General features: G+C 48.0%; 2 protein-coding genes across 2 annotated transcripts in view; one reads left to right on the plus strand and one right to left on the minus strand.

The window, feature by feature from the left end:
• LOC144599973 (HMG domain-containing protein 3-like) overlaps positions 1-4,598 on the plus strand; it is a 36,756-nt gene extending 32,158 nt beyond the window's left edge. Inside the window, exons 9-10 of the mRNA XM_078411255.1 lie at positions 236-445; positions 4,074-4,598. Coding sequence (XP_078267381.1) covers positions 236-445; positions 4,074-4,520 — 657 coding nt within the window. The 3' untranslated portion in view covers positions 4,521-4,598. The remainder of the gene's footprint in view (positions 1-235; positions 446-4,073) is intronic.
• A 3,301-nt stretch (positions 4,599-7,899) lies between these two features.
• Positions 7,900-26,625, minus strand: part of LOC144599974 (vascular endothelial growth factor C-like) — a 112,458-nt gene continuing 93,732 nt past the window's right edge. The window contains exons 7-12 of the mRNA XM_078411256.1: positions 25,472-25,688; positions 18,551-18,741; positions 16,516-16,667; positions 14,273-14,385; positions 13,182-13,512; positions 7,900-12,000 (exon numbers count right to left, since the gene is read on the minus strand). Coding sequence (XP_078267382.1) covers positions 11,883-12,000; positions 13,182-13,512; positions 14,273-14,385; positions 16,516-16,667; positions 18,551-18,741; positions 25,472-25,688 — 1,122 coding nt within the window. The 3' untranslated portion in view covers positions 7,900-11,882. The remainder of the gene's footprint in view (positions 12,001-13,181; positions 13,513-14,272; positions 14,386-16,515; positions 16,668-18,550; positions 18,742-25,471; positions 25,689-26,625) is intronic.

The following is a 26,625-nucleotide window of genomic DNA, read 5'->3' on the forward strand; positions in this document are numbered from 1 at the left end:
GTTCTTTGTTTCTACATTTTGTCTAGGATTGGTAGAGGAATGGAGTGGGGGGGGGGGGGGGGGAAGGGGAGAGGAAGAATAAATGTTCCTTTCTGTAAATGTTCCTTGCATCCACAACATTTGAGAGCATGTCTCTGTCTTCACAATTCCCATTTCCTTTCCTTGCTCCTTTCAAGTTGCTAATTTAGCACTGCCAGCCAGTATTTCCATCAATCCTGCTACCGTTTGTTACTAGGTGGTTTGTGGATCAAAGTACCTGGTGAGACGGGAGTCTGGCCGGGACCACGTTGATCTGCTGGTGTCTTCCCGCTACTGGCCTCCCGTGTACGTGACGGACGTGGCTCCACACGTGGCATTAAACGCAGACGTCCGTTACCCTGAGATCACAGGGCAGATGTGGGAACGCAAGCAAGGCTGCTTCTCCGACCCCCTGGAGCCAACTAAGGTCTGTACTGCAGCAACCTGTAATCAGTAATCAACTACAACCACAACCTGACAGCTCCTACACCGACTCTCTCTAACCTTCTTGCCCATGCTGAACCAGGACAAAGCAGATGAGCAATTCCTGCACCAGAGGGTGGTGAATCTGTGGAATACATCGCCACAGAAGGCCGTGGAGGCCAAGTCAATGGACATTTGTAAGGTGGAAATTGACAGATTCTTGATTAGTACGGGTGTCAGGGGTTATGGGGAGATGGGGTGGAGAGGGAAAGCTAGATCTGCTTTGATTGGATGGCAGAGTAGACTTGAGGGGCTGAATGGCCTAATTCTGCTCCTGGAACATATGAATAGAACTGATATCTTATGGTTCTTAATTCTCACGCATTGTATAATCCTATTTTGCCACACCTTGTCCATGCTAACCAAATTAGTATATTGGGCTGGTTTCATTTGCCTGCATTTGGCCAATATCCCTCTAAACCTTCCTGTCCATATATCGGTCCTAATGTATTTTAAGAGTTGGGATCGTATCTGCTTCTATAGCTTCCTCTGGCATTTTGTTCCAGATGCAGACGACCCTCTGAGTGGAAAAGGGTTGCTCCTGAGGTCCCTCTTAAATCTCCCCCCTCTCACCTTAAGCCTCCGCCTTCTAGATTTAGAATCCTCTACCCTGGGGATAAGACTGTGATAATATGATGAGTTTTAATCTGCAATTTGAGAGGGAGAAGGGAATATCAGAAGTGTCAGTATTGCAGTTGAATAAAGGGGACGATGGAGGCATGAGGGAGGAGCTATCCAAAGTTATAGACAACAGGCACAGGAGTAGGCCATTCGGCCCTTCGAGCCAGCACCGCCATTCAATGTGATCATGGCTTATCATTCACAATCAGTATCCCATTCCTGCCTTCTCCCCATACCCCCGACTCTGCCATCTTTAAGAGCTCTATCTAGCTCTCTCTTGAAAGCATCCAGAGAATTGGCCTCCACTGCATTCTGAGGCAGAGAATTCCAGTTGACTGGAAAGGGACCCTAGCAGGGAAGACTGTGGAACTTCAATGGCAGGTATTTCTGGGAATAATCCAGAAGATGCAGGATCAGTTCATTCCAAAGAGGAAAAAAGATTCTAAGGGGAGTAAGAGGCGACCGTGGCTGACAAGGGAAGTATAAAAATAAAAGAGAAGTATAACATAGCAAAGATGAGCAGGAAGCCAGAGGATTGGAAAACTTTTAAAGAGCAACAGAAGGTAACTAAGAAGGTGAGGAAAAGATGAAGTACGAAGGTAAGCTAGCCAAGAATATAAAGCAGGATAGTAAAAGCTTCCTTAGGTATGTGAAAAGGAAAGAAATGAGTTAATACAAATGTGAGTCCCTTGAAGACGGAAACAGGTGAATTTATTATGGGGAACAAGGAAATGGCAAACGAGTTGAACAGGTACTTTGGTTCTGTCTTCACTAAGGAAGATACAAGCAATCTCCCAGATGTTCTAGTGGCCAGAGATCCTAGGGCCATGGAGGAACTGAAAGAAATTCACATTAGTCAGGAAATGGTGTTGGGTAGACTGATGGGACTGAAGGCTGATAAATCCGCAGGGCCTGATGGTCTGCATCCCAGGGTACTTAAGGAGGTGGTTCTAGAAATCGTGGATGCATTTTCCAATGTTCTATAGATTCAGGATCAATTCCTGTGGATTGGAGGGTAGCTAATGTTATCCCACTTTTCAAGAAAGGAGGGAGAGAGAAAACGGGAAATTATAGACCAGTTAGCCTGACATCGGTGGTGGGGAAGATGCTGGAGTCAGTTATTAAAGATGTAATAACGGTGCATTTGGATAGCAGTAACAGGATCGTTGCAAGTCAGCATGGATTTTGCAAAGGGGAAATCCTGCTTGACAAATCTTCTGGAATTTTTTGAGGATATAACAAATAAAATGGACAAGTGGATGTAGTGTATCTGGACTTTCAGAAAGCCTTTGATAAGGTCCCACACAGGAGATTAGAGGGCAAAATTAGAGCATATGGTATTGGGGGTAGTGTACTGACATGGATAGAAAATTGGCAGATAGGAAACAAAAGAGATGGGATTAACGGGTCCCTTTCAGAATGGCAGGCAGTGACTAGTGGGGTACCGCAAGGCTCGGTGCTGGCACCACAGCTATTTACAGTATACATTAATGATTTAGATGAAGGAATTAAAAGTAACATTAGCAAATTTGCAGATGACACAAAGCTGGGTGGCAGTATGAACTATGGAGGATGCTATGAGGATGCTGGGTGACTTGGACAGGTTGGGTGAGTGGGCAGATACAGTATAATGTGGATAAATGTGAGGTTATCCACTTTGGTGGCAAGAACAGGATGGCAGATTATTATCTGAATGGTAGGAAAAAAAACCTGCAAATGCTGGTTTAAATCGAAGGTAGACACAAAATGCTGGAGTAACTCAGTGGGTCAGGCAGCATCTGTGGAGAGAAGGAACGGACTGAAGAAAGGTCTCAACCCGAAACGTCACCCATTCCTTCTCTCCCGAGATGTTGCCTGGTTATCTGAATGGTGTCAGGTTAAGAAAAGGGGAAGTACAACAAGACCTGGGTGTCAAGAATGTTTTATTGTCATGTGTCTCAGATAGAACAATGAAGTTCTTACTTGCTGCAGCACAACAGAATATGTAAACATAGTGCACTGTGAACAATATGATAAAAGGTCAGTGTGTATAGACACACGTACTCACAAGTACACACATATATGTGTGTATATGTGTGTGTGTATGTGTATATATATATATATATATACATACACACACACACTCAAAAAACAAACAACAGTAGTGCTGGGTGTCCTAGTGCATCAGTCACTGAAAGCAAGCGTGCAGGTACAGCAGGCAGTGAAGAAAGCCAATGGCATGTTGTCCTTCATAACAAGAGGAGCTGAGTATAGGAGCAAAGAGGTCCCTCTGCAGTTGTACCGGGCCCTGGTGAGACCGCACCTGGAGTACTGTGTGCAGATTTGGTCTCCAAATTTGAGGAAGGACATTCTTGCTATTGAGGGAGTGCAGCGTAGGTTCACCACGTTAATTCCCGGGATGGCGGGACTGTCATATGATGAAAGAATGGAGCGACTGGGCTTGTATTTACTAGAATTTAGAGGGATGAGAGGGGATCTTATAGAAACAGAAAAATTATTAAGGAATTGGACAAGCTAGATGCAGGAAACATGTTCTCAATGTTGGGGGAGTCCAGAACAAGGGGCCACAGTTTTAGAATAAGCGGTAGGCCATTTAGTACTGAGATGAGGAAACACTTTTTCACACAGATGCCTCAGAAGGCAGTGGAGGCTAATTCACTGGATGCATTTAAAAGAGTTAGATAGAGTTCTTAGGGCTAGCAATATCAAGGGATAGGGGGAGAAGGCAGGAACGGGGTACTGATTGAGAATGATCAGCCATGATCACATTGAATGGCGGTGCTGGCTCGAAGGGCTGAATGGCCTCCTCCTGCACCTATTGTCTATATATCTATGTCCCTCATGATCTTGTACACCTCAATAAGGTCAAGGTAAGTTTTGCTATTGGACAATGGGTACTAAATAATCTCACTAGGATTTGCTGATGAATATAAATACCCTTCTTCCTCCAGCGTGTCTCCTGTCCAGAGCTTCTCGATCAACATTACACCATGGACATGACTCTATCAGAAAGCAGCATCGTGCACCCTATCACCAAGTCCAACGTGCGTAGACTAGTGTGCCACGATGCAGACCAGAGCACAGAGGGGGATGTGTTGACAGGCCACCACTCCATCGCCCTGTGTGATGAGCTGGAACCATATGGTGACATCCTCAGAACTATGCCCGGCAGCAAGGCTGATCATGTGCGGCAAAAAGATATTATTTTTGAAAATGCGACTTACTACTATTTATACAATCGCTTAGTGGACTTCCTGACGAGCAGAGACATTGTGAACCAGCAGATTAGTGAAGTCTTGCAGAGCTGTCAGCCGGGAGAGGTGGTGATTCGAGATAGTTTGTACAGACTGGGGATAGCACACCTGAACACGGAGAGCGAGACCGAGGAGCTGGCATGACCACCGCGGTGCTGGCTGGCTGGTGGGTAATGACGTCAAGTAATGTATTTATTCAGTACTCTATTTAATTAAAATATTATGTGTTTGCGATTTCCTATCCTATTTTTTAAAACATTTGGGTCATGGCAGAAGTTATCTTCATCCCAAAGTAATACTACCATAAAGGAATCAATCTCGACTAAATGTACTACTTTGATCTCATCGGGTAAGTATTACCATCGGTGAATGATGGTGTTACTCATCAGGTTAGTATGACGAGCAGTAAACTTGTGAACGTAACTGTTATCGTTTTGGGTTGCAAAAGCAAGCACAAAGCTCCAAGGTGATGCATCTTGTTCTCTGCTCCATCAGTACGCTCCACAACGCACCTGGTGTCACCTCACTGACGTTTCCTTCTTGCAGACCAGTCGTGACACCGTTTCAAACGTGCTTCATTGGCTGGGGGCTGTTTTGCTTTGGGACAATTTAGTTGTGTCATTCTGCTCTTAAAGGCCATCGCTTATCCTTGAAAGCCATCATTAACAAGAGTGGTTTGCTTGTCCGCTCGGTGAAGATTCCATGGGGTGGTGCCTACTGCAGGTAGTCCAGGTCTCGGCACCACAGAGGCCGACTAGGACTACTCTAGACCAAGGCTTTTGGCCCAGCTCTGTGGTCTCCATCTGCCAACACTCTTCCTCAACCAACGTTGGGTAACTCCAGCATTCCTTCTGTTTCCATCCCTACCTCATCAAACTCGCACCAGCTTCTCGTTCTCACCCAACAAACAGCTAATAATGGTCTGTTTCCTTTATCGTTACTGGTTTGCATATCTTCCATTTATTGTTCTTCATCTCTACATCATCGTCTATATCTCTCGTTTCCCTTATCCCTAACTAGTCTGAAGATGGGTCTTGACCTGAAACTTCACCCATTCCTTCTCTCCAGAGATGCTGAGTTACTCCAGCTTTTTGTGTCTATCTTCGGAGGTAGCGTTGAGTAGTGAAGACTTGACTCAAGATGTAGGGGAGGTGTCCACTTTTGTAGTAATAATGATCAGACCACCAAACTTTGCACTCAGCAGGATGGGGAATACCTTTGCTGGAGCTCTCCCAGCTCAGGTTCATCTTGTCAAACGTGGATTAACTCGCGTCTAACCATTTAATTGAACCAATTTTTAAAGATAGACAGCCATGGAAACAGGCACTTCAACCCACCGAGTCCACGCCGACCATCGATCGTCTACTCACACCAGCTCCATGTTATCCCACTATCTCATCCACTCCCTGCACACTAGGGAACAATGGGCAGAGAGAGGGCAGATTAACCTGCAAATCTGCACATCTTTGGGATGTGGGAGGGAACCAGAGCAGTTGAAGGTAACTCACGCAGTCACAGAGAACATGCAAACTCCATAAAGACAGCACCCGGAGTCAGGATTGACCCCTGGTGACCCCGGAGTCAGGATTGACCCCTGGTGCTGTGAGGCAGCAACTCTATCACTGCCACCCACACCCCTCACAACAACACACCAATGGTAAAATAGCTTTACCCTTGCAGGTCGGGAATGTGAGTTTATTCATAGGTTAACAATTGTGACTAAGTTTAAATGTACTTCCCTGCTTGTCACCGATGGCCATTGCTCGACACATACAAACACATTTACAAATATAATATTTTTATTTAAAAAAAACATTCCATGGTTAAAAAACATCCAATACACATATTAAAACACAGAATTAAATTTAGCCAGCAATAAATATACAATTAATTTGTCTTTTATAAAGTAAATTTGTTTAATAGATTTGTTCACAGGTTCTGTATAGATAATTATCCGTTGTATAATCAGAAACATGGAGGGATTGCCTTTACCTGTTTCTGTTGGAATGATGCTGCTGATAGTTGAGCATTGCTTTTAATGTGTGTTTATAACAAGTGCAGGCTGTGATATCACCTCGACTGGTCTTTTGGCTGAGAAAATGGAATGGATTATAGATACAAAAAGCTGGAGTAACTCAGTGGGTCAGGCAGCATGGAGGCTAACTCACTGGATGAGTTAGATTTAGCTCTTCGGGCTAGTGAAATCAAGGGATATGGGGAGAAGGCAGTAGACAATAGACAATAGGTGCAGGACGCCATTCGGCCCTTCGAGTCAGCACCGCCATTCAATGTGATCATGGCTGATCATTCTCAATCAGTACCCGGCAGGCACGGGTTACTGATTGTGGATGATCACAATGAAGAAGGGTCTCGACCCGAAATGTCACCCATCCCTTCTCTCCTGAGATGCTGCCTGACCTGCTGAGTTACTCCAGCATTTTGAGATACCTTCGATTTGAACCAGCAGTTATTTACCTACAGAACAGAGGCTGGTCTTTGTCCTTTTGACTAGTTGCCTGCAAGGGCAGCTGAACTTAGGCAAGCAGTGCTGGAGGGCCGAGGCTTAACATGGTGCAGATCTAAAGCTGAACCTTGGCCATTCTGATCGTGAGATGCAGCTGCACACACTGAACTCCTGAAACAAAGCGCCTCCACTTTTCAAAAGCTTTGTATTTTAAAGGACAGAGGAAATGTTAGCTGTGGATACATGTGGCAAGTACGAGGTGCACATTTTCATACAGCTCTGTTCTGGAAGGGATTAGATTCCCTTCCAATTACTCTTCCACTCTCACATCTCACAAATAAAAATATTGTTATTTGCAATCTCTCTCTATAGAGCTGACTTTAGGTTTTAGTTTTAGGGATACAGCGTGGGAACAGGCCCTTCGGCCCACCGTGTCCGCGCCGACCAGCGATCCCCGTACACTAACACTATCCTACACACACTAGGGGCAATTTTACATTTATACCAAGTATACAACCCAAGCCAATTAACCTACAAACCTGTTCGTCTTTGGGAGTGTGGGAGGAAACCGATGATCTCTGAGACAACCCACGCAGGTCACGGGGAGAACGTACAAACTCTGTACAGACAGCACCCGTAGTGGGGATGGAACCCGGGTCTCCGGCGCTGCATTCATTGTAAGGCAGCAACTCTACTGCTATGCCACCGTGACTTCCATCAGCCTATTTCTAAAGCATGTTAAAGAGCTGAATTAACACAAACTTTGTAATATAATTGTGTTATAAATTTCTATATGATATATTGTGAGTTGTAAAATGAAATTACTGAGCCACAGGGAATAGCAACCTCCAAGTTTTACTGACTTAAGTTGGGTAAGCTGGTGTCTCTTACAGATAGACACAAAATGCTGGAGTAACTCAGCGGGACAGGCAGCATCTCTGAAGAGAAGGATTGGGTGACGTTTCGGCTCGAGGCCCTTCTTCAGACTGAGAGTCAGAGTGAGAGTCAGTCTGAAGAAGGGTCTCAACCCAAAACGTCACCCATTCCTTTTCTACAGAGATGCTGCCTGTCCCACTGAGTTACTCCAGCATTTTGTGTCCATCTTTGGTGTAAACCAGCATCTGCAGTTCCTTCATGCACATGGTGTCTCTTGTACTTGGAAACCAAACCTGTCTGATGGAGGGAGGGAGACTTAACATTTGCAAAAAGATACCCTGGAAATGTGTGAGAAATGTCAGAGGATCGGTAAGTAAAATGGACAGGTTGAAGATAATTGTCAAGAGGGTTTTGTTAAACAGCAGGTTGAGTTCTGGGATACAGAAGTTATGGAAGCAGATTCAAGAGTGATTGTTGAAAGAAAATTGGGACAATCCTTTTGCAGCAGTCAGGAAGAAGCAGGGAAGTTGAATAAATATTCAAACGTTGATGCCCTACGACATTTTACCATCCAGTGTGGGAGCTCTATCGACAACTGAAATGTTACAGGTTTGTGTCATGTTGGCCACGTCTCATGGCAAAATCAAGGGCACAACTACCAATCATGGCTTCCTCACAAGTCAGTGAGAAGTGATCAGGTTTAGTACAGTACTCCATCCAGTGACTGAGAGCAGGCACTGTGCGTTAGGAATGTACAGAGCAGCACCCTTGGAGCTTGTTGACATGATATTCCTACTCAGAACTGAGTGAAACAAATGTAACAGTCATACAGGACAGAAACAGGCCCTTCGGCCCAACACACCCTGCCAACCAAGTCACCCCATTTACCTGTGTTTGGTCCATATTCCTCTAAACCTTTCCTATCCATGGACCTGACCAATTGTCTTTTAAATATTATAGTACCTGCCCCAACTACCTCCTGTGGCAGCCCGTTCCCTGCACCCACCACCTTCCGAGTGGAAACGTTGCCCCTCAGGTTCCTGTTAAATCTTTCCCTTCTCACCTTAACGCTATTTTCTCTGGTTCTTGGTTCCCCTATTCTGGAGGTAAACGACTGTGCATTCACCCCATCCCTCTCATGATTTGGTACACCTCTATAAGATTACCCCCTCATCCTCCTGCGCTCCAAGGAATAAGTTGCTAACCTGCCCAACCTCTCCCTGTAGCTCAGGCCCTCGAGCTCTGGCAATGTATGTTCGCAAATCTTCCCTGCTTTACTTTAAATTGCAAAACTGCCCTGATTGTAGAAACACTGAAAATATGAGCAGGAGTTTGTTGTTCAGCTCTCAGTGCAGCCATGGGAACCATGTTCCTCTCCCTATTTCCTCTCGATACCTTTTAGTGTCAAAATCTATCTCCTCAGATATTTTCAGGAAATTGGCTTCCACTGCCTTGTGTGGTACAGAATGTCAGAAATGTAGCTAGCACTCCAGGGTAATACATTTCCCCTCTCAGTCCTAAATGTTCCCCACGAGCAGGAAACATCCTTCACATGTAAAGTCACTGGTGTTTTAAAGATTTATTGGATGAAGCTATGCAAGTTCCTCGAGGTTTTTGTGTTTTCAAATCACCTGAGATTAATTTCCGGGCTTGTGGATCTCGACTGGATTGTGGATGGGGTCGCCAACTATCTCACTCCCAAATACGGGACAGGGTGACATCACCGCCCCGCGCCCCACGTGATCTCACCAAGCCAGCCGCCACGTGCTCCCGCTCCACCAATGGCGGCCGCCCGGGCCAGGAGGCAGGTTGTGTAGGAAAAAGAACTGCAGATGCCGGTTTAAATCGAAGGTAGACACGGTAGCGCAGCGGTAGAGTTGCTGCTTTACAGCGAATGCAGCGCCGGAGACTCAGGTTCGATCCTGACTACGGGTGCTGCACTGTAAGGAGTTTGTACGTTCTCCCTGTGACCTGCGTGGGTTTTCTCCGAGATCTTCGGTTTCCGCCCACACTCCAAAGACGTACAGGTATGTAGGTTAATTGGCTGGGTAAATGTAAAAATTGTCCCTAGTGGGTGTAGGATAGTGTTAATGTACGGGGATCGCTGGGCGGCACGGACTTGGAGGGCCGAAAAGGCCTGTTTCCGGCTGTATATATATGATATGATATGATAAAAAGCTGGAACAACTCAGCGGGTCAGGTTCTGGAGAGAAGGAATGGGTGACGTTTCGGGTTGAGACCCTTCTTCAGACTGACTCTCAGTCTGAAGAAGGGTCTCGTGCCGAAACGTCACCTATCCACGTTCTCCAGAGATGCTGCCTGACCTGCTGAGTTACTCCAGCACTCTGTGAAACGTCACCTATCCATGTTCTCCACAGATGCTGCCTGACCCACTGAGTTACTCCAGCTTTTTGTGTCTACACTGGAGGCGGGTTGCTACGCAACCTCCGTTAGGTGTAGCTGGGGCCTCTGGGCCTACACTGTCCGGACGGTATGCACAGATTATAACCAGCATCTGCAGTTTTTTTCCCACCACACTGTCCAGGCCTCCAGCGCTCTCCGGGCCCAATAGGGGACAAGGGCAGTCCCCTAAAGGACAAGCCAATTTTGCCCAAAATACGGGATGTCCCGGCTATTACGGGACCGTTGGCAACCCTGATGGTAGCAGGGATGAGCCCAGAAACTTTGCTGAGTGGAGTTAGCAATCGCTGCGCGCTGGGTTCATGCACAGTGAGAGAGGGAATTGGACACTGCGAGAAGGCTAACACATTTAACACATGTTAACCTTCAAGGAGATTAAAACGTAATCTTAAATATTTACAGAACCACAAGTATTTAAAGTGAAGATGAGAGAACAACCAGTGAACTTAATTTACTTCCAAAAACAAGGGAAAGTACCTTTGCATCAAATATTAGAAAGGTTGATCATCTGTGCCAAGAAAGTGGTTATTGTAATGATGAGGGAATCCTTTCAATTTGCAGAATGCACCCTTCCACGCGCTGTACTCAGGTTAGATATGGCTTTTAATTAGTCTTTAGCTTGTGTGCAATGAGATATGGTACATGGCTGTGAGTAAATGTAATAACGGCTCAAGCCATAGTTTGGTTAAGTGTCAGCTGTTGAACGAGGAAACTGAGCTGCAGCAGTGGGCTTGCTTCTATTGCAAGAGATATTGTAGCATTGAATAGATTCTGTACATTGACCACTTAAGTGCATCTCCCATTCTCACCCTAGAGGTCTGAAGAAGGGTCTCGACCTGAAACGTCACCCATTCCTTCTCTCCAGAGGTGCTGTCTGTCCCGCTGAGTTACTCCAGCACTCTGTGAAACGTCACCCATTCCTTCTCTCCAGAGGTGCTGCCTGACCTGCTGAGTTACTCCAGCACTCTGTCTATCGAGAAGTACTTGATAGTTGGAACCAAATACAGTTTCTGCCTCTCATGCCAAGTGGAATAACTTGCCCAGCTCGTTATTGTCCCCTGTTTATTCCTCAGCCTCCCCCACCTTTACTCATTCCATGGTCCACATGTACACGCAAAACCCATCACTCCTCAATAACCAACAATAGTTCATTTACGGTCACAATTTATATGCTTTAGATTATAAAAATATTTTGTGAAAAACAAGGCTGCGATTTTTCTTTTGGTTTTCAACTGACAAAGTCATATTGCTGAAGCTATTTTGCACATCCATAGTGGCATAAAATCAGTTTAAGATGTACAAACAAACACTCTATCTATTCTGATGCGTCTGGACTCATTTCCAGCAGCTCCTGGTGTCAATAAAAGCTCTGCTTTGGACAATGTAATGCAGTTTATGCCGCGACCTGGGCATTACCAAGAGTCAATTTTTCCACACAACTGATTCATTCTGATTGACTGTGAAGCGTTAATGATTTAGTAGAAACGCGCGTTTGCCTATAATATTTATCCTGCCATGATTATGACGTTGGGAATCACACCCATTTATTCTGTGCGTTCCAAAAATGAGGCAAACTTGTTCAGACAGTAAGGACATCTCTTCACGCAGGCTCACTGACATCCCTCAGTGCTCCACAACCTACTAGACTAGAATCCAAAAAGAAAAGTACTTTGTAAGTGCTGCAGGCTGGAGAAAGTGAAGTTGTTCATGGACGAAGCAAGGCAAAGTAGGAAGCAGAGTGTGGATCAGTCTTCAGTCTGGTACTCCTTCATGTACAGAGGCAGGCAGCTACAGACAAAGTGGCTGAAGTACAGGCCTGGCTGGCACTGCCTCACCTGGGTACGACACGGCAACCTGTAGCACCTGTGTTCATCAAAGAGAAAAGATCATTAACCTACAAGCATCACTTACAGACCATCTAATTAACCTTTACAGAACAAACCACCTTCGATTTGCACATGGGAGATTGACAATAGGTGCAGGAGGAGGCCATTCCACCGCCATTCAATGTGATCATGGCTGATCATTCTCAATCAGTACCCCGTTCCTGCCTTCTCCCCATACCCCCTGACTCCGCTATCCTTAAGAGCTCTATCCAGCTCTCTCTTGAATGTATTCAGAGAATTGGCCTCCACTGCCTTCTGAGGCAGAGAATTCCACAGATTTACAACTCTCTGACTGAAAAAGTTTTTCCTCATCTCAGTTCTAAATGGCCTACTCCTTATTCTTAAACTGTGGCCCCTGGTTCTGGACTCCCCCAACATTGGGAACATGTTTCCTGCCTCTAACGTGTCCAACTCCTTAATAATCTTATACGTTTCAATAAGGTCCCCTCTCATCCTTCTAAATTGCAGTGTCTGGTAAATGGTGACTAGGAAGGGTAAATGGGCAAAACATTTCCGTTGTCCCTTGCCCTCCCTCCCTCTCAATGCAGTTTAGTGAATCATTATTGTCACATGTACCGAGGTTCAGTGGGAAGTTCTTTGTTGCTTGCTATCCAGTTGACAAAAAGACTATGCATGATCGCCATGTGTACAGATACTGGATAAAGGGAATAACACTTAGTGCAAAATAAAGTACAATAATGACGATGTGGTGGACAGATGGGTCTACACCATGTACTTGATTAGTACGCGTGGCAGGGGTCATGGGGAGAAGGCAGGAGAATGGGGTTGGGAGGGAGAGATAGATCGGCCATGATTGAATGGCGGAGTAGACTCGATGGGCCGAATGGCTTCTGCTTCTATGACTTACGAACATATTTAGAATTAATTGCTTGACGGGGAAGGGCATTTAAAATTCTGGATGAAAGTTACAACGATATGTCAGTAGGAAAGGTTTAGAGGGATGTGGGCCAAACGTTGGCAAATGGGATGGGTTTGATGGGGCATCTAGGTCAGCATGGACAAGTTGGGCCGAAGGGCCTGTGCTCTGTGACTCTTCATTCCCTCTGCAGGAACCCCTGAATCCCACTCCATAAATGTGCGTAAGTCTAAATCTGAGACAAGCTCCAGGTAAGAGATGATCAGATGATCGTTGGTCACCTGCAGGTGTATGGGTCAAACTTCTTGCCTCTGCGGAAGCAGGATAATGGTGACTCTGTGCATTCACAGGTACAGGTGTGGGCGTTGAGGGGCAGGTGCCTGGGACAGCTCTTCCTGCACACACACCGACACGCATCATCGTCCCACTCCTCCTGCTCCCCACACAGGCCGCGGTGTTGCCTGTTGATGCACACGCATGTACACATGTTCTCATCAAACTCCTTGCTGGGGTGGCAGCTGGCCAGCTGGTTCATGCATTCACAGCTGCACGAGTCTTCATCAAATACCATGTCAGGGCCACAGAAGTCATCCACCTCACCCTCAGTGACATCTGCAAGAGACAGCAACAACGCTCAATGCTGGAAGGTCCAACAGTTCAAACAAACATCTTCATTCTTTCTTGCCATCCCTCCCTCCCATCAATCCCATCAAGTTTAGTTTACAATTATTGTTATGTGGACCGAGGTTCAGTGAAAAGCTTTTTTGTTGCGTGCTATCCAGTCAAGGAGAAGGCTCGATGGCTACGATCAGGCTGTCCGCAGCGTACAGACAGACACAGGAGTGTAGGACACAGGAGAAAGGGTGTGTGAATGAAAGACCAAGTGTGATGATGACTGGTGGGTGAACAGATGCATCTACCACATGCAGATTGGCAAGGCCGAGATCAAGATGGTTTTTTACTGGTTGATTTCCGCTCCACCAACCACACACCTAACGTAATGTCACCCAGTCCGAAGATAGTTTCACTTTAGTTCATTATTATTGTCACATGTACTGGGGTACGGTGAACCAATGTTCCTGGCTTTCAGCAAACAAAAAAGGAATCAACATTAGTCCCTTCTGAAGTCGTAAGAAGGGTCCCGACTTGAAACATCGCTCAATTATACCCAGCCAATTAACCTACAAACCTGCATGTCTTTGGAGTGTGGGAGGAAACCAAAGATCTCGGAGAAAACCCACGCAGGTCACGGGGAGAACGTACAAACTCCGTACAGACAGCGCCCGTAGTCAGGATGGAATGCTGTCAGGCAGCAACTCTACCGCTGCACCACCCGGTAAAAGTATACGGTCACACAAACACATTTAATAACCTGGTTCTGAAGTGCTGGCGGGGAGAGCAGAGTCCTGGTGCACTCGGACACATCCACAGTGATAGGGGTCCCAGCTCAGCCCGTGTGGACACGTCTCGTTCCCCCTAACGCAACTGCGAAGGAGAAACGTGTAGGTTATCTGCAAGTTTCGTCTGATGCCCGTCTGAAGCCAGTCACTTTCAACTGGAGGATGCCAATTCTCCATTGCTGAGAATGGAGAGATGTCATTCCTGCCTTTGGGACAGTGACCAACGTGGGGGTAAACCTGCATCAACTCAACAGCCTCTTTTCAATGACCAGAGGTCAGCTGAGGGAAGTTGCCCAGTTTGCCAGTGAAACGAGGAAGCCACTTAGCAACAGGTATTCCCTGGATACAAGGTGCTGGAGTAACTCAGCTGGACTCCGAGAGGAAGGTCCCAATCTAAATCATGTTCTCCAAAGATGCTGCCTGACCAGGTGAGTTACTCCAGCACTCTATGACTTTTTTGCTTTGGAGTGTAGGAGGCTGAGGGGTGACCTTATTGAGGTGCGCAAGATCACGAGGGGCCCGGATAAAGTGAACGCTCACAGTCTTTTTCCCAGGGTCTAAGATTCTAAAACTACCCGGACTTAATCTGGAGAGGAATAGATCAGGTAAATGCACAGAGTCTCTTGCCCAGAGTAGGGGAATCAAGGACCAGAGGACATAGGTTCAAGGTAAAGGGGAAAAGATTTAATAGGAATCTGAGGCGTAACTTTTTCACACAAAGGGTGGTGGGTGTATGGAACAAGCTGCCAGAGGAGGTTGTTGAGGCTGGGACTATGCCATCGTTTAAGAAACAGTTAGACAGGTACATGGATAGGACAGGTTTGGAGGGATATGGACCAAATGCGGGCAGGTGGGACAAGTGTAGCTGGGACATGTTGGCCGGTGTGGGCAAGTTGGGCCAAAGGGCCTGTTTCCACACTGTATCACTCTGTGACTCTGAAGGGCCTGTTTCCACACTGTATCACTCTGTGACTCTATGAAGGGCCTGTTTCCACACTGTATCACTCTGTGACTCTATGAAGGGCCAGTTTCCACACTGTATCACTCTGTGACTCTATGAAGGGCCTGTTTCCACACTGTATCACTCTGTGACTCTATGAAGGGCCTGTTTCCACACTGTATCACTCTGTGGCTCTTTGACTCTAAATCGCTCTCCTGTTTCTCAGTCGTAGAACTTCATATCAAACAGTGGCTTACAATTTTAGACGGCGTCTCTGCTCAATTTTAGTCTTCAAGGCTGTTTCTTGAAAATATCTTTTCCAATAACAACTTCCCTTTTAAACACTTTTATCAATTTTACTTTACTAGGTTCATCTTGTTAATAAAACTTAGATATTTTTCCCAGTTTTGTTCATTAATGACTCATGATTTAATGTGGATCTCTTGGTGAGATTAGTTTATTCTTTAGACACATGCACACAGATGGTGGATGTATAGACTAGGCCCAGGCGTGCAGATGTTGAGTGAGATACCATCACCAGGGTTATGGTCCACACCAGCGTGAGGCTAGTCTATCGTTCAAGTTCCAGGAGCAGAATTAGGCCATTCACCCCATGGTCTACTCACTCTGCCATTCACCCCATGGTCTACTCACTCTGCCATTCACCCCATGGTCTACTCACTCTGCCATTCACCCCATGGTCTACTCACTCTGCCATTCACCCCATGGTCTACTCACTCTGCCATTCACCCCATGGTCTACTCACTCTGCCATTCACCCCATGGTCTACTCACTCTGCCATTCACCCCATGGTCTACTCACTCTGCCATTCACCCCATGGTCTACTCACTCTGCCATTCACCCCATGGTCTACTCACTCTGCCATTCACCCCATGGTCTACTCACTCTGCCATTCACCCCATGGTCTACTCTGCCATTCAATCATGGCTGCTCTACAGTATCTCTCCCTCTCAGCTGAGCAGGGCCTTGTAGAGCCTCAGCATCACATCCCTGTTTCTAGTATTCTAGCCCTCTTGGAATAAATCCTAGCTCTGCGTTTGCCTTCCTTACTACCAATTCGACTTGCAGACAAACCTTTAGGGAATCCTGCACCAGCTCCCAAGTCCCTTTGCACCTCCGATTTCTGGATTCTCTCTACATTTAGGAAATATAGACAATAGACACTAGGTGCAGAAGTAGGCCATTCGGCCCTACGAATAATAGTCAGTGCCTTTATTCGGCCGAGCAGAATGCAGCAGAGCAGGTGGAACTCACCTGTCTGGGGCAACGTGGAATGACCTCCTGATGATGGAGTGTGAGTGGCTGAAGATGTCGTGCCTGGTGTTACAACTGCAGGCTGTGTGGTTAATGAAACTAATCACCACGGGCTTGGACATGCCCACCTGTGGAATAGTGATCTCCATCAGCTGCGGGAACAAAAGGAACACGAGACCATTGCTTTCTGATGACTTTGGACATCATTTATAGTTTGGACTTCAGTGCGAAACGTAGAAGGACTTCAGTGCGAAACGGTGGTGCAGCGGGTAGAGCTGCTGCCTCACAGCGCCAGAGACCCGGGTTCCATCCCGATTACGGGCGCTGTCCGTACGGAGTTTGTACGTTCTCCCCGTGACCTGCGTGGGTTTTCTCTGGGTGCTCCGGTTTCCTCCCACACTTCAAAGAGGTGCAGGTTTGTAGGCTAATTGTAAATTGTCCCCAGTGTGCGTAGGATAGTGTTAGTGTGCGGGGATCGCTGGTCGGTGCGGACTTGGTGGGCCGAAGGGCCTGTTTCCACGCTTTATCTCTAAAGTCTAATGAACATAGAACAGATAGCACGGGAACAGGCCCTTCGGCCCACAATGTCCGTGCTGAACATGAGGCCAGGTTAAACTAATCGCCTCTGCCACATCCCTTCATTCCCTGTACATCCACCCATGCACCTATCTACAAGCCTCCTAAACACCACTACTGTCTCAGCCTCCACCACCACCACCCCTGGCAGTGCGTTCCAGGCCCCCACCACCCTCTGTGTGAAAAACCTATCCATACATTATCTTTAAACGTTGCCCCATGCATTAAGATCACAGGATGTATAATTGGACTGCCAAGCTAACCGTCTTAAATTCCTTTTCCTCGTTTTTTTTGTGGGTGATTCTCCCCACTTTAAGGTCATAAGTGATAGGAGCAGAATTAGGCCATTCGGCCCATCAAGTCTGCTCTGCCATTCAATCATGGCTGATCTATCTCTCCCTCCTAACCCCATTCTCCTGCCTTCTCCCCATAACCCCTGACACCCGCATTGATCAAGAATCTGCCAATCTCCGCCTTAAAAATATCCATTGACTTGTGGCCTCCACAGCCGTCTGTGGCAAAGAATCCCACAGATTCACCACCCTCTGACTAAAGAGATTCCTCCTCATCTCTTACCTAATGGTATGTCCTTTAATTCTGAGGCTGTGCCCTCTGGTCCTAGACTCTCCCACCAGTGGAAACATCCTCTCCACATCCACTCTATCCAGGCCGCTCACTATTCTGTACGTTTCAATGAGGTCCCCCTCATCCTTCTAAACTCCAGCGAGTACAGGCCCAGTGCCCACAAACGCTCATCATATGTTAACCCACCCATTCCTGGGATCATTCTCGTTTACATTGTGATTTGTTTTTACACATTTACATGAACGATTCTGGCCAGCGAGGGAGGGAGAGAGGGGGGGGGGGGAGGGAGGGGAAGGGGAAGGAGCAAGAGAGGGGGGAATGAGGGAGTGAGGGGGGGAAGGAGGGAGAGAGGGGGGGAGGGAGGGAGGGAGAGAGGGGGGGGAGGGAGAGAGGGGGGGAGGGAGAGAGGATGGGGAAGGGGAAGGAGCAAGAGAGGGGGGAATGAGGGAGTGAGGGGGGGAAGGAGGGAGAGAGGGGGGGAGGGAGGGAGGGAGAGAGGGGGGGAGGGAGAGAGGGGGGGGGGAGGGAGAGAGGGAGGGGAAGGAGCAAGAGAGGGGGGAATGAGGGAGTGAGGGGGGGAAGGAGGGAGAGAGGGGGGAGGGAGGGAGAGAGGGGGGAGGGAGGGGGGGGAGGAAGGGGAAGGAGCAAGGGAGGGGGAATGAGGGAGAGACAGGGGTGGAGAGAGGAGGGGGAGGGAGGGAGAGAGGGGGGAAGGAGGGAGGGGAAGGGGAGGGGAAGGAGGGAGGGAGAGAGAGGGGGAGGGAGGGAGTGAGGGAGAGAAAGAGGGGGGGAACAAGGGAGGGGGGGAGGGAGGGAGGGAGGGAGGGGTAGGGGTGGGGAAGGGATTTGGAGTTGAGGTAAGAGGGTGACTTACTGTTTTACTCACGAAGGCTGTGCTGATGTTGATGCACTGTAGACCCTCACTGTTGCAGCAGCCTCCACATCTGTGGACAGACACACAGGGAGGTTTGTAGAACGTGTTTGTTGTAGTCCCAAACTCTCTCCCCACATCCAAGCACACCTCTCTAGGCTTACACTGAGTCCTTTCCCATTCAAGTTCAATATCTGTCAAATGATTTGGTTGCGTTAATAGTTGTTTTTGAAACATGCATTTTAATAAAGGACATGAACAATCGCAGTAAACTCGTACTGAGCACGATCTCCCGTGAAGTCACAGAGTGCTGGAGTAACTCAGCGGGTCAGGCAGCATCTGTGGAGAACATGGATAGGTGACGTTTCTGGTTGAGATCTGTTTGATGATGGGTTCCAAGCCGAAACGTCACAATAGACAATAGACAATAGGTGCAGGAGTAGGCCATTCAGCCCTTCGAGCCAGCACCGCCATTCAATGCGATCATGGCTGATCACTATCAATCAGTACCCCGTTCCTGCCTTCTCCCCATACCCCCTCACTCCGCTATCCTTAAGAGCTCTATCCAGCTCTCTCTTGAAAGCATCCAATGAACTGGCCTCCACTGCCTTCTGAGGCAGAGAATTCCACACCTTCACCACCCTCTGACTGAAAAAGTTCTTCCTCATCTCCGTTCTAAATGGCCTACCCCTTATTCTCAAACTGTGGCCCCTTGTTCTGGACTCCCCCAACATTGGGAACATGTTATCTGCCTCTAATGTGTCCAATCCCCTAATTATCTTATATGTTTCAATAAGATCCCCCCTCATCCTTCTAAATTCCAGTGTATACAAGCCCAATCGCTCCAGCCTTTCAACATACGACAGTCCCGCCATTCCGGGAATTAATCTAGTGAACCTACGCTGCACGCCCTCCATAGCAAGAATATCCTTCCTCAAATTTGGAGACCAAAACTGCACACAGTACTCCAGGTGCGGTCTCACCAGGGCCCGGTACAACTGTAGAAGGACCTCTTTGCTCCTATACTCAACTCCTCTTGTTACGAAGGCCAACATTCCATTGGCTTTCTTCACTGCCTGCTGAACCTGCATGCTTCCTTTCATTGACTGATGCACTAGGACACCCAGATCTCGTTGAACCCCCCCTCCTCCTAACTTGACACCATTCAGATAATAATCTGCCTTTCTATTCTTACTTCCAAAGTGAATAACCTCACACTTATCTACATTAAACTGCATCTGCCATGTATCCGCCCACTCACACAACCTGTCCAGGTCACCCTGCAGCCTTATTGCATCTTCCTCACAATTCACACTACCCCCCAACTTAGTATCATCTGCAAATTTGCTAATGGTACTTTTAATCCCTTCGTCTAAGTCATTAATGTATATCGTAAATAGCTGGGGTCCCAGCACCGAACCTTGCGGTACCCCACTGGTCACTGCCTGCCATTCCGAAAGGGACCCATTTATCCCCACTCTTTGCTTTCTGTCTGTTAACCAATTTTCTATCCATGTCAGTACCCTACCCCCAATACCATGTGCCCTAATTTTGCCCACTAATCTCCTATGTGGGACCTTGTCGAAGGCTTTCTGAAAGTCGAGGTACACCACATCCACTGACTCTCCCTTGTCAATTTTCCTAGTTACATCCTCAAAAAATTCCAGTAGATTTGTCAAGCATGATTTCCCCTTCGTAAATCCATGCTGACTCGGAACGATCCCGTTACTGCTATCCAAATGCTCAGCAATTTCGTCTTTTATAATTGACTCCAGCATTTTCCCCACCACTGATGTCAGACTAACTGGTCTATAATTACCCGTTTTCTCTCTCCCTCCTTTCTTAAAAAGTGGGATAACATTTGCTATTCTCCAATCCACAGGAACTGATCCTGAATCTATAGAACATTGAAAAATGATCTCCAATGCTTCCACTATTTCTAGAGCCACCTCCTTAAGTACTCTGGGATGCAGACCATCAGGCCCTGGGGATTTATCAGCCTTCAGTCCCATCAGTCTACCCAAAACCATTTCCTGCCTAATGTGGATTTCCTTCAGTTCCTCCATCACCCTAGGTTCTCCAGCCCCTAGAACATTTGGGAGATTGTGTGTATCTTCCTCAGTGAAGACAGATCCAAAGTAACGGTTTAACTCGTCTGCCATTTCTTTGTTCCCCATAATAAATTCCCCTGCTTCTGTCTTCAAGGGACCCACATTTGCCTTGACTATTTTTTTCCTCTTCACGTACCTAAAAAAACTTTTGCTATCCTCCTTTATATTATTGGCTAGTTTACCCTCGTACCTCATCTTTTCTCCTCGTATTGCCTTTTTAGTTAACTTTTGTTGCTCTTTAAAAGAGTCCCAATCCTCTGTCTTCCCACTCTTCTTTGCTATGTTATACTTCCTCTCCTTAATTTTTATGCTGTCCCTGACTTCCCTTGTCAGCCACAGGTGTCTCTTACTCCCCTTAGAGTCTTTCCACCTCTTTGGAATAAATTGATCCTGCAACCTCTGCATTATTCCCAGGAATACCTGCCATTGCTGTTCTACCGTCTTCCCTGCTAGGGCCTCCTTCCAATCAATTTTGGCCAGCTCCCGCCTCATGCCTCTGTAATCCCCTTTGATATACTGCAATACCGACACTTCCGATTTTCCCTTCTGCCTTTCCATTTGCAGAGTAAAACTTATCATGTTGTGATCACTGCCTCCTAATGGCTCTTTTACCTCTAGTCCCCTTATCAGATCAGGATCATTACACAACACTAAATCCAGAATTGCCTTCTCCCTGGTAGGCTCCAGTACAAGCTGTTCTAAGAATCCATCTCGAAGGCACTCTACAAACTCTCTTTCCTGGGGTCCATTTCCAACCTGATTTTCCCAGTCTACCTGCATGTTGAAATCTCCCATAACCACCGTAGCATTACATTTTTGACACGCCTATCCATGTTCTCCAGAGATGCTGCCTGACCCGCTGAGTTACTCCAGCACTCTGTGTCCTTTTATTGGGTAAGAAATATGTTATTTGGGTTTTTAAATATCCTGTCCCAATCACTAACCCTGTAAATTGGACACAACAGCTTTGACCGGCTTTATGAGGCTATTTTATACAACTATTCCCCGTATTGCAATCAGAATGACATTTCAAAAGTAAAGATCCTTGGTTCTGTGAAGTTTACAGGGGCCCTCGTGATGGAGACACAGGGAACTGCAGATGCTGGGACCTTGAGACAAGCACAAAGTGCTGGAGGAACTCAGCGGGTCAGGCAGCACCTGTGGAGGGAATGGACTGGTGACATTTTGGGTCGGGACCCTTCTTCAGACTGATGGAGTCGGGGGGAGGAAGGTGGAAGAGAGACAAAGCCTGGTGAGTGATGGGTGGATACAGGTGGGGTGATTGGCAGATGGGTGGAGATAGTGACAAAGGCTGTAGCAAAGCATCGTTTGGACATGTATGTCCCTGTCGTTTGCACATTGCCAGTCCACCGTCACACACTCTAATGCAGCACATTCATCGTGTTCACCACAATGTTACATCTACACGTTTATCCCATACACGATTTGTTTTAAATGCTGTCTCCCTGCAACTTAAATTCAGATGTAATTTTATGTTAAACCCCAGATTCCATTGGCAGACTGAAGGAGGACAGCTGTGAGTGGCAATCTCCAGATTATAACATTACCGTGAAGGCAAGGTTGAAGCAGCAAAATATATCCTCACGAATATCAAAGATTAAGAAATGACCTAAATTATTTTTTAAATATCTGTGTCTCGCTGTCTCTCTCTCTCTCTCTCCCCCTGTGTGTCTGTGTCCCTCTCTCTCTCTCTCCCCCTGTGTGTCTGTGTCCCTCTCTCTCTCTCTGCCCCTGTGCCTCTGTGTCCCTCTCTCTCTCTCTGCCCCTGTGCCTCTGTGTCCCTCTCTCTCTCTCTGCCCCTGTGTGTCTGTGTCTCTCTCTCTGCCCCTGTGTGTCTGTGTCCCTCTCTCTCTCTCTGCCCCTGTGTGTCTGTGTCCCTCTCTCTCTCTCTCCCCCTGTGTGTCTGTGTCTCTCTCTCTCTCTCTGCCCCTGTGTGTCTGTGTCCCTCTCTCTGCCCCTGTGTGTCTGTGTCCCTCTCTCTCTCTCTGCCCCTGTGTGTCTGTGTCCCTCTCTCTCTCTGCCCCTGTGTCTGTGTCCCTCTCTCTCTCTCTGCCCCCCTGTGTGTCTGTGTCCCTCTCTCTCTCTGCCCCTGTGTCTGTGTCCCTCTCTCTCTCTCTGCCCCCCTGTGTGTCTGTGTCCCTCTCTCTCTCTCTGCCCCTGTGCCTCTGTGTCCCTCTCTCTCTCTCTGCCCCTGTGCCTCTGTGTCCCTCTCTCTCTCTCTGCCCCTGTGTGTCTGTGTCCCTCTCTCTCTCTCTGCCCCTGTGCCTCTGTGTCCCTCTCTCTCTCTCTGCCCCTGTGCCTCTGTGTCCCTCTCTCTCTCTCTGCCCCTGTGTGTCTGTGTCCCTCTCTCTCTCTCTGCCCCTGTGCCTCTGTGTCCCTCTCTCTCTCTCTGCCCCTGTGTGTCTGTGTCCCTCTCTCTCTCTGCCCCTGTGTGTCTGTGTCCCTCTCTCTCTCTCTGCCCCTGTGTGTCTGTGTCCCTCTCTCTCTCTGCCCCTGTGTGTCTGTGTCCCTCTCTCTCTCTGCCCCTGTGTGTCTGTGTCCCTCTCTCTCTCTCTGCCCCTGTGTGTCTGTGTCCCTCTCTCTCTCTCTGCCCCTGTGTGTCTGTGTCCCTCTCTCTCTCTCTGCCCCTGTGTGTCTGTGTCCCTCTCTCTCTCTCTGCCCCTGTGTGTCTGTGTCTCACTGTGTCTCTCTCTCCCCCTGTGTGTCTGTCTCTCTCTCTCTCCCCCTGTGCCTCTGTGTCCCTCTCTCTCTCTGCCCCTGTGTGTCTGTCTCTGTCTCTGTCTCTCTCTGCCCCTGTGTGTCTGTCTCTCTCTCTCTGCCCCTGTGCCTCTGTGTCCCTCTCTCTCTCTCCCCCTGTGCCTCTGTGTCCCTCTCTCTCTCTGCCCCTGTGTGTCTGTGTCCCTCTCTCTCTCTGCCCCTGTGCCTCTGTGTCCCTCTCTCTCTCTGCCCCTGTGTGTCTGTGTCCCTCTCTCTCTCTGCCCCTGTGTGTCTGTGTCCCTCTCTCTCTCTGCCCCTGTGTGTCTGTGTCCCTCTCTCTCTCTGCCCCTGTGTGTCTGTCTCTCTCTCTCTCTCTCTCTGTCTCTATCTCTATCTGTCTCCGTCTCTGTATCTGTCTCTCTGTCTCTGTTTCTCTCTGTCTCTCTCTCTCTCCCCCTGTGTGTCTGTCTCTCTCTCTCTCTCTCTCTCTCTCTCTCTGTCTCTCTCTGTCTCTGTTTCTCTCTGTCTCTCTCTCTCTCCCCCTGTGTGTGTCTCTCTCTCTCTCTCTCTCTCTCTGTCTCTGTTTCTGTCTGTCTCTCTCTCTCTGTCTCTCTCTCTCTCCCCCTGTGTGTCTGTCTGTCTCTCTCTCTCTCTCTCTCTCTCTCTCTCTCTCTCTCTCTCTCTCTCTCTCTCTCTCTCTCTCTCTCTCTCTCTCTGTCTCTGTCTCTCTCTGTCTCTCTCTCTCTGTCTCACAAGTTGTACACGTTAACTGACGTGTGCTGGACACGTTGCCGTTAGTGGGAGTGTGGTGTGGGCAGATTGAGCTGTGGTGTTTCCCTGGGTAACATCAGTGAGTTCACTATCAGTGTGTGCAAGACACCTTTCACCAACAGTGTGTAAGACTCATCAGGGATGGTCTGAGATAGTCTGAAGAAGGGTCTCGACCCGAAACGTCACTCATTCCTTCTCTCCCGAGATGCTCCCTGACCCGCTGAGTTACTCCAGCATTTTGTGAATAAATGGCCTGAGATAGTGATTGGCGCTATAAAAATGCACCTCCTTTTTGGTGAGAGTTTTGTGACACAAACATCTTCTGCAGTTGTATAGGGCCCTGGTAAGACCACATCTGGAGAATTGTGTACAGTTGTGGTCTCCTAATTTGAGGAAGGACATCCTTGTAATTGAGGCAGTGCAGCGTAGGTTCACGAGATTGATCCCTGGGATGGCGGGACTGACATGTGAGGAAAGATTGGAAAGACTAGGCTTGTATTCACTGGAGTTTAGAGGGATGAGAGGGGATCTTATAGAAACATATAAAATTATAAAAGGACTGGACAAGCTAGATGCAGGAAAAATGTTCCCAATGTTGGGGGAGTCTAGAACCAGGGGCCACAGTCTAAGCATAAAGGCCATTTAAAACTGAGGTGAGAAAAAACTTTTTCACCCAGAGAGTTGTGAATTTGTGGAATTCTCTGCTACAGAGGGCAGTGGAGGCCAATTCACTGGATGGATTTAAGAGAGAGTTAGATAGAGCTCTAGGGACTAGTGGAATCAAGGGATATGGGGAGAAGGCAGGCGTGGGGTATAACATAGAAGCAGGAGGCCATTCGGCCCTTCGAGCTAGCACCGCCATTCATTGTGATCATGGATGATCATCCACAATCAGTAACCCGTGCCTGCCTTCTCCCCATATAGGGACTTGTTATAGGAAATTAGTCAGAAATAAAATCAGGTCATCGATCAGAATTTGAAGCTTCGCTCAACTCTTGGTGACGTTTCACAGAGTGCTGGAGTAACTCAGCGGGTCAGGCAGCATCTGTGGAGAACATGGATAGGTGACTTTTCTGGTCGTGACCATTCTTCAAAGTCTGAAACGTCACCTATCCATGTTCTCCACAGATGCTGCCTGACCCGCTGAGTTACTCCAGCACTTTGCACTCCAGCATCTGCACTTCCTTGTGTCTCCATTGATCTGATTTGTTGACTGTTTCTCTCTCCACAGATGCTGCCCGACCTGCTGAGTTTCTCCAGCAGTTTCTGATCTTATATCTGAGCTCGCTGGGACTGAGCCCGTGAGAAGCGGACGGTTCCTCACTTCTTAGGTCTTCGTCTCTCCAGAGGACGGTGAAGGCGGCTGCCTCGGCCCACTCCTCCCCCTGGTCCTCCACCTCCCTGCGGGCGTGCTTGGCCATGGCCGACCTCCGCTGCAGGCACTCCTGGATCCGCCGATACTCTGGGTAGAAGATGTCCATCAGCTCGACGATGCTGGCTGCAGACCGCAGCTGCTCCTCCAGTGGACTGCTGGCCTGACCCTGGAACAAGGAGAGCTCCATCAGTCCAACCCCCACCTTGTAGGTTTCAGTTACAGGGCGCGAGGAATGAACACATACATCGTTGTTCACATGTGACACGTCACAGGGACAGTCATTGTTGTGCGTGGCCAAGGTACGCAAAGAGTCAACATAAAGCAAAGTTACAAACTTACAAACAGGCCCCTCGGCCCACCAGGCCCACGCCGACCAGCGATCCCCACACACTAGCACCATCCCACACACACAAGCGACTATTTATAAATGTTTACTCTAACCAATTAACCTACAAACCTGCACGTCTCTGGAGTGTGGGAGGAAACCGAAGCTCCTGGAGAAAACCCACGCAGGTCACGGGGAAAACGTACAAACTCCGTACAGACAGCGCCCGTAGTCAGGATGGAACCCGGGTCTCCGGCGCTGTGAGGCAGCAGCTCTACCCACTGCACCACCGTGCCGCCCTTCCCTGTAAACCCATAACTGAGATGTCAGGAAGCAACCCTCGTCAGATGAAGCTCCTCAGTTCCAGAAACCAAAGTGGGGTTTATAATTTGCCCCTGTCTGAGGAAGGGTCCCGACCTGAAACGTCACCTATCCATGTTCTCCACAGATGCTGCCTGACCCGCTGAGTTACTCCAGCACTCTGTGAAACGTCACCTATCCACGTTCTCCACAGATGCTGCCTGACCCGCTGAGTTACTCCAGCACTCTGTGAAACGTCACCTATCCACGTTCTCCACAGATGCTGCCTGACCCGCTGAGTTACTCCAGCACTCTGTGAAACGTCACCTATCCACGTTCTCCACAGATGCTGCCTGACCCGTTGAGTTACTGTTCTCTGTGAGCATGGTTTATGGGCCGTGTCACTCTGCTGTAAGTGAGAATGTCATTGTTCTGTGTTAAGGTACATGTGACATTTAAACATTCTTGTCTCTCTTGA

The sequence above is a fragment of the Rhinoraja longicauda genome, chromosome 14 (assembly GCF_053455715.1).
Source record: "Rhinoraja longicauda isolate Sanriku21f chromosome 14, sRhiLon1.1, whole genome shotgun sequence".
Lineage (NCBI taxonomy): Eukaryota > Metazoa > Chordata > Chondrichthyes > Rajiformes > Arhynchobatidae > Rhinoraja > Rhinoraja longicauda.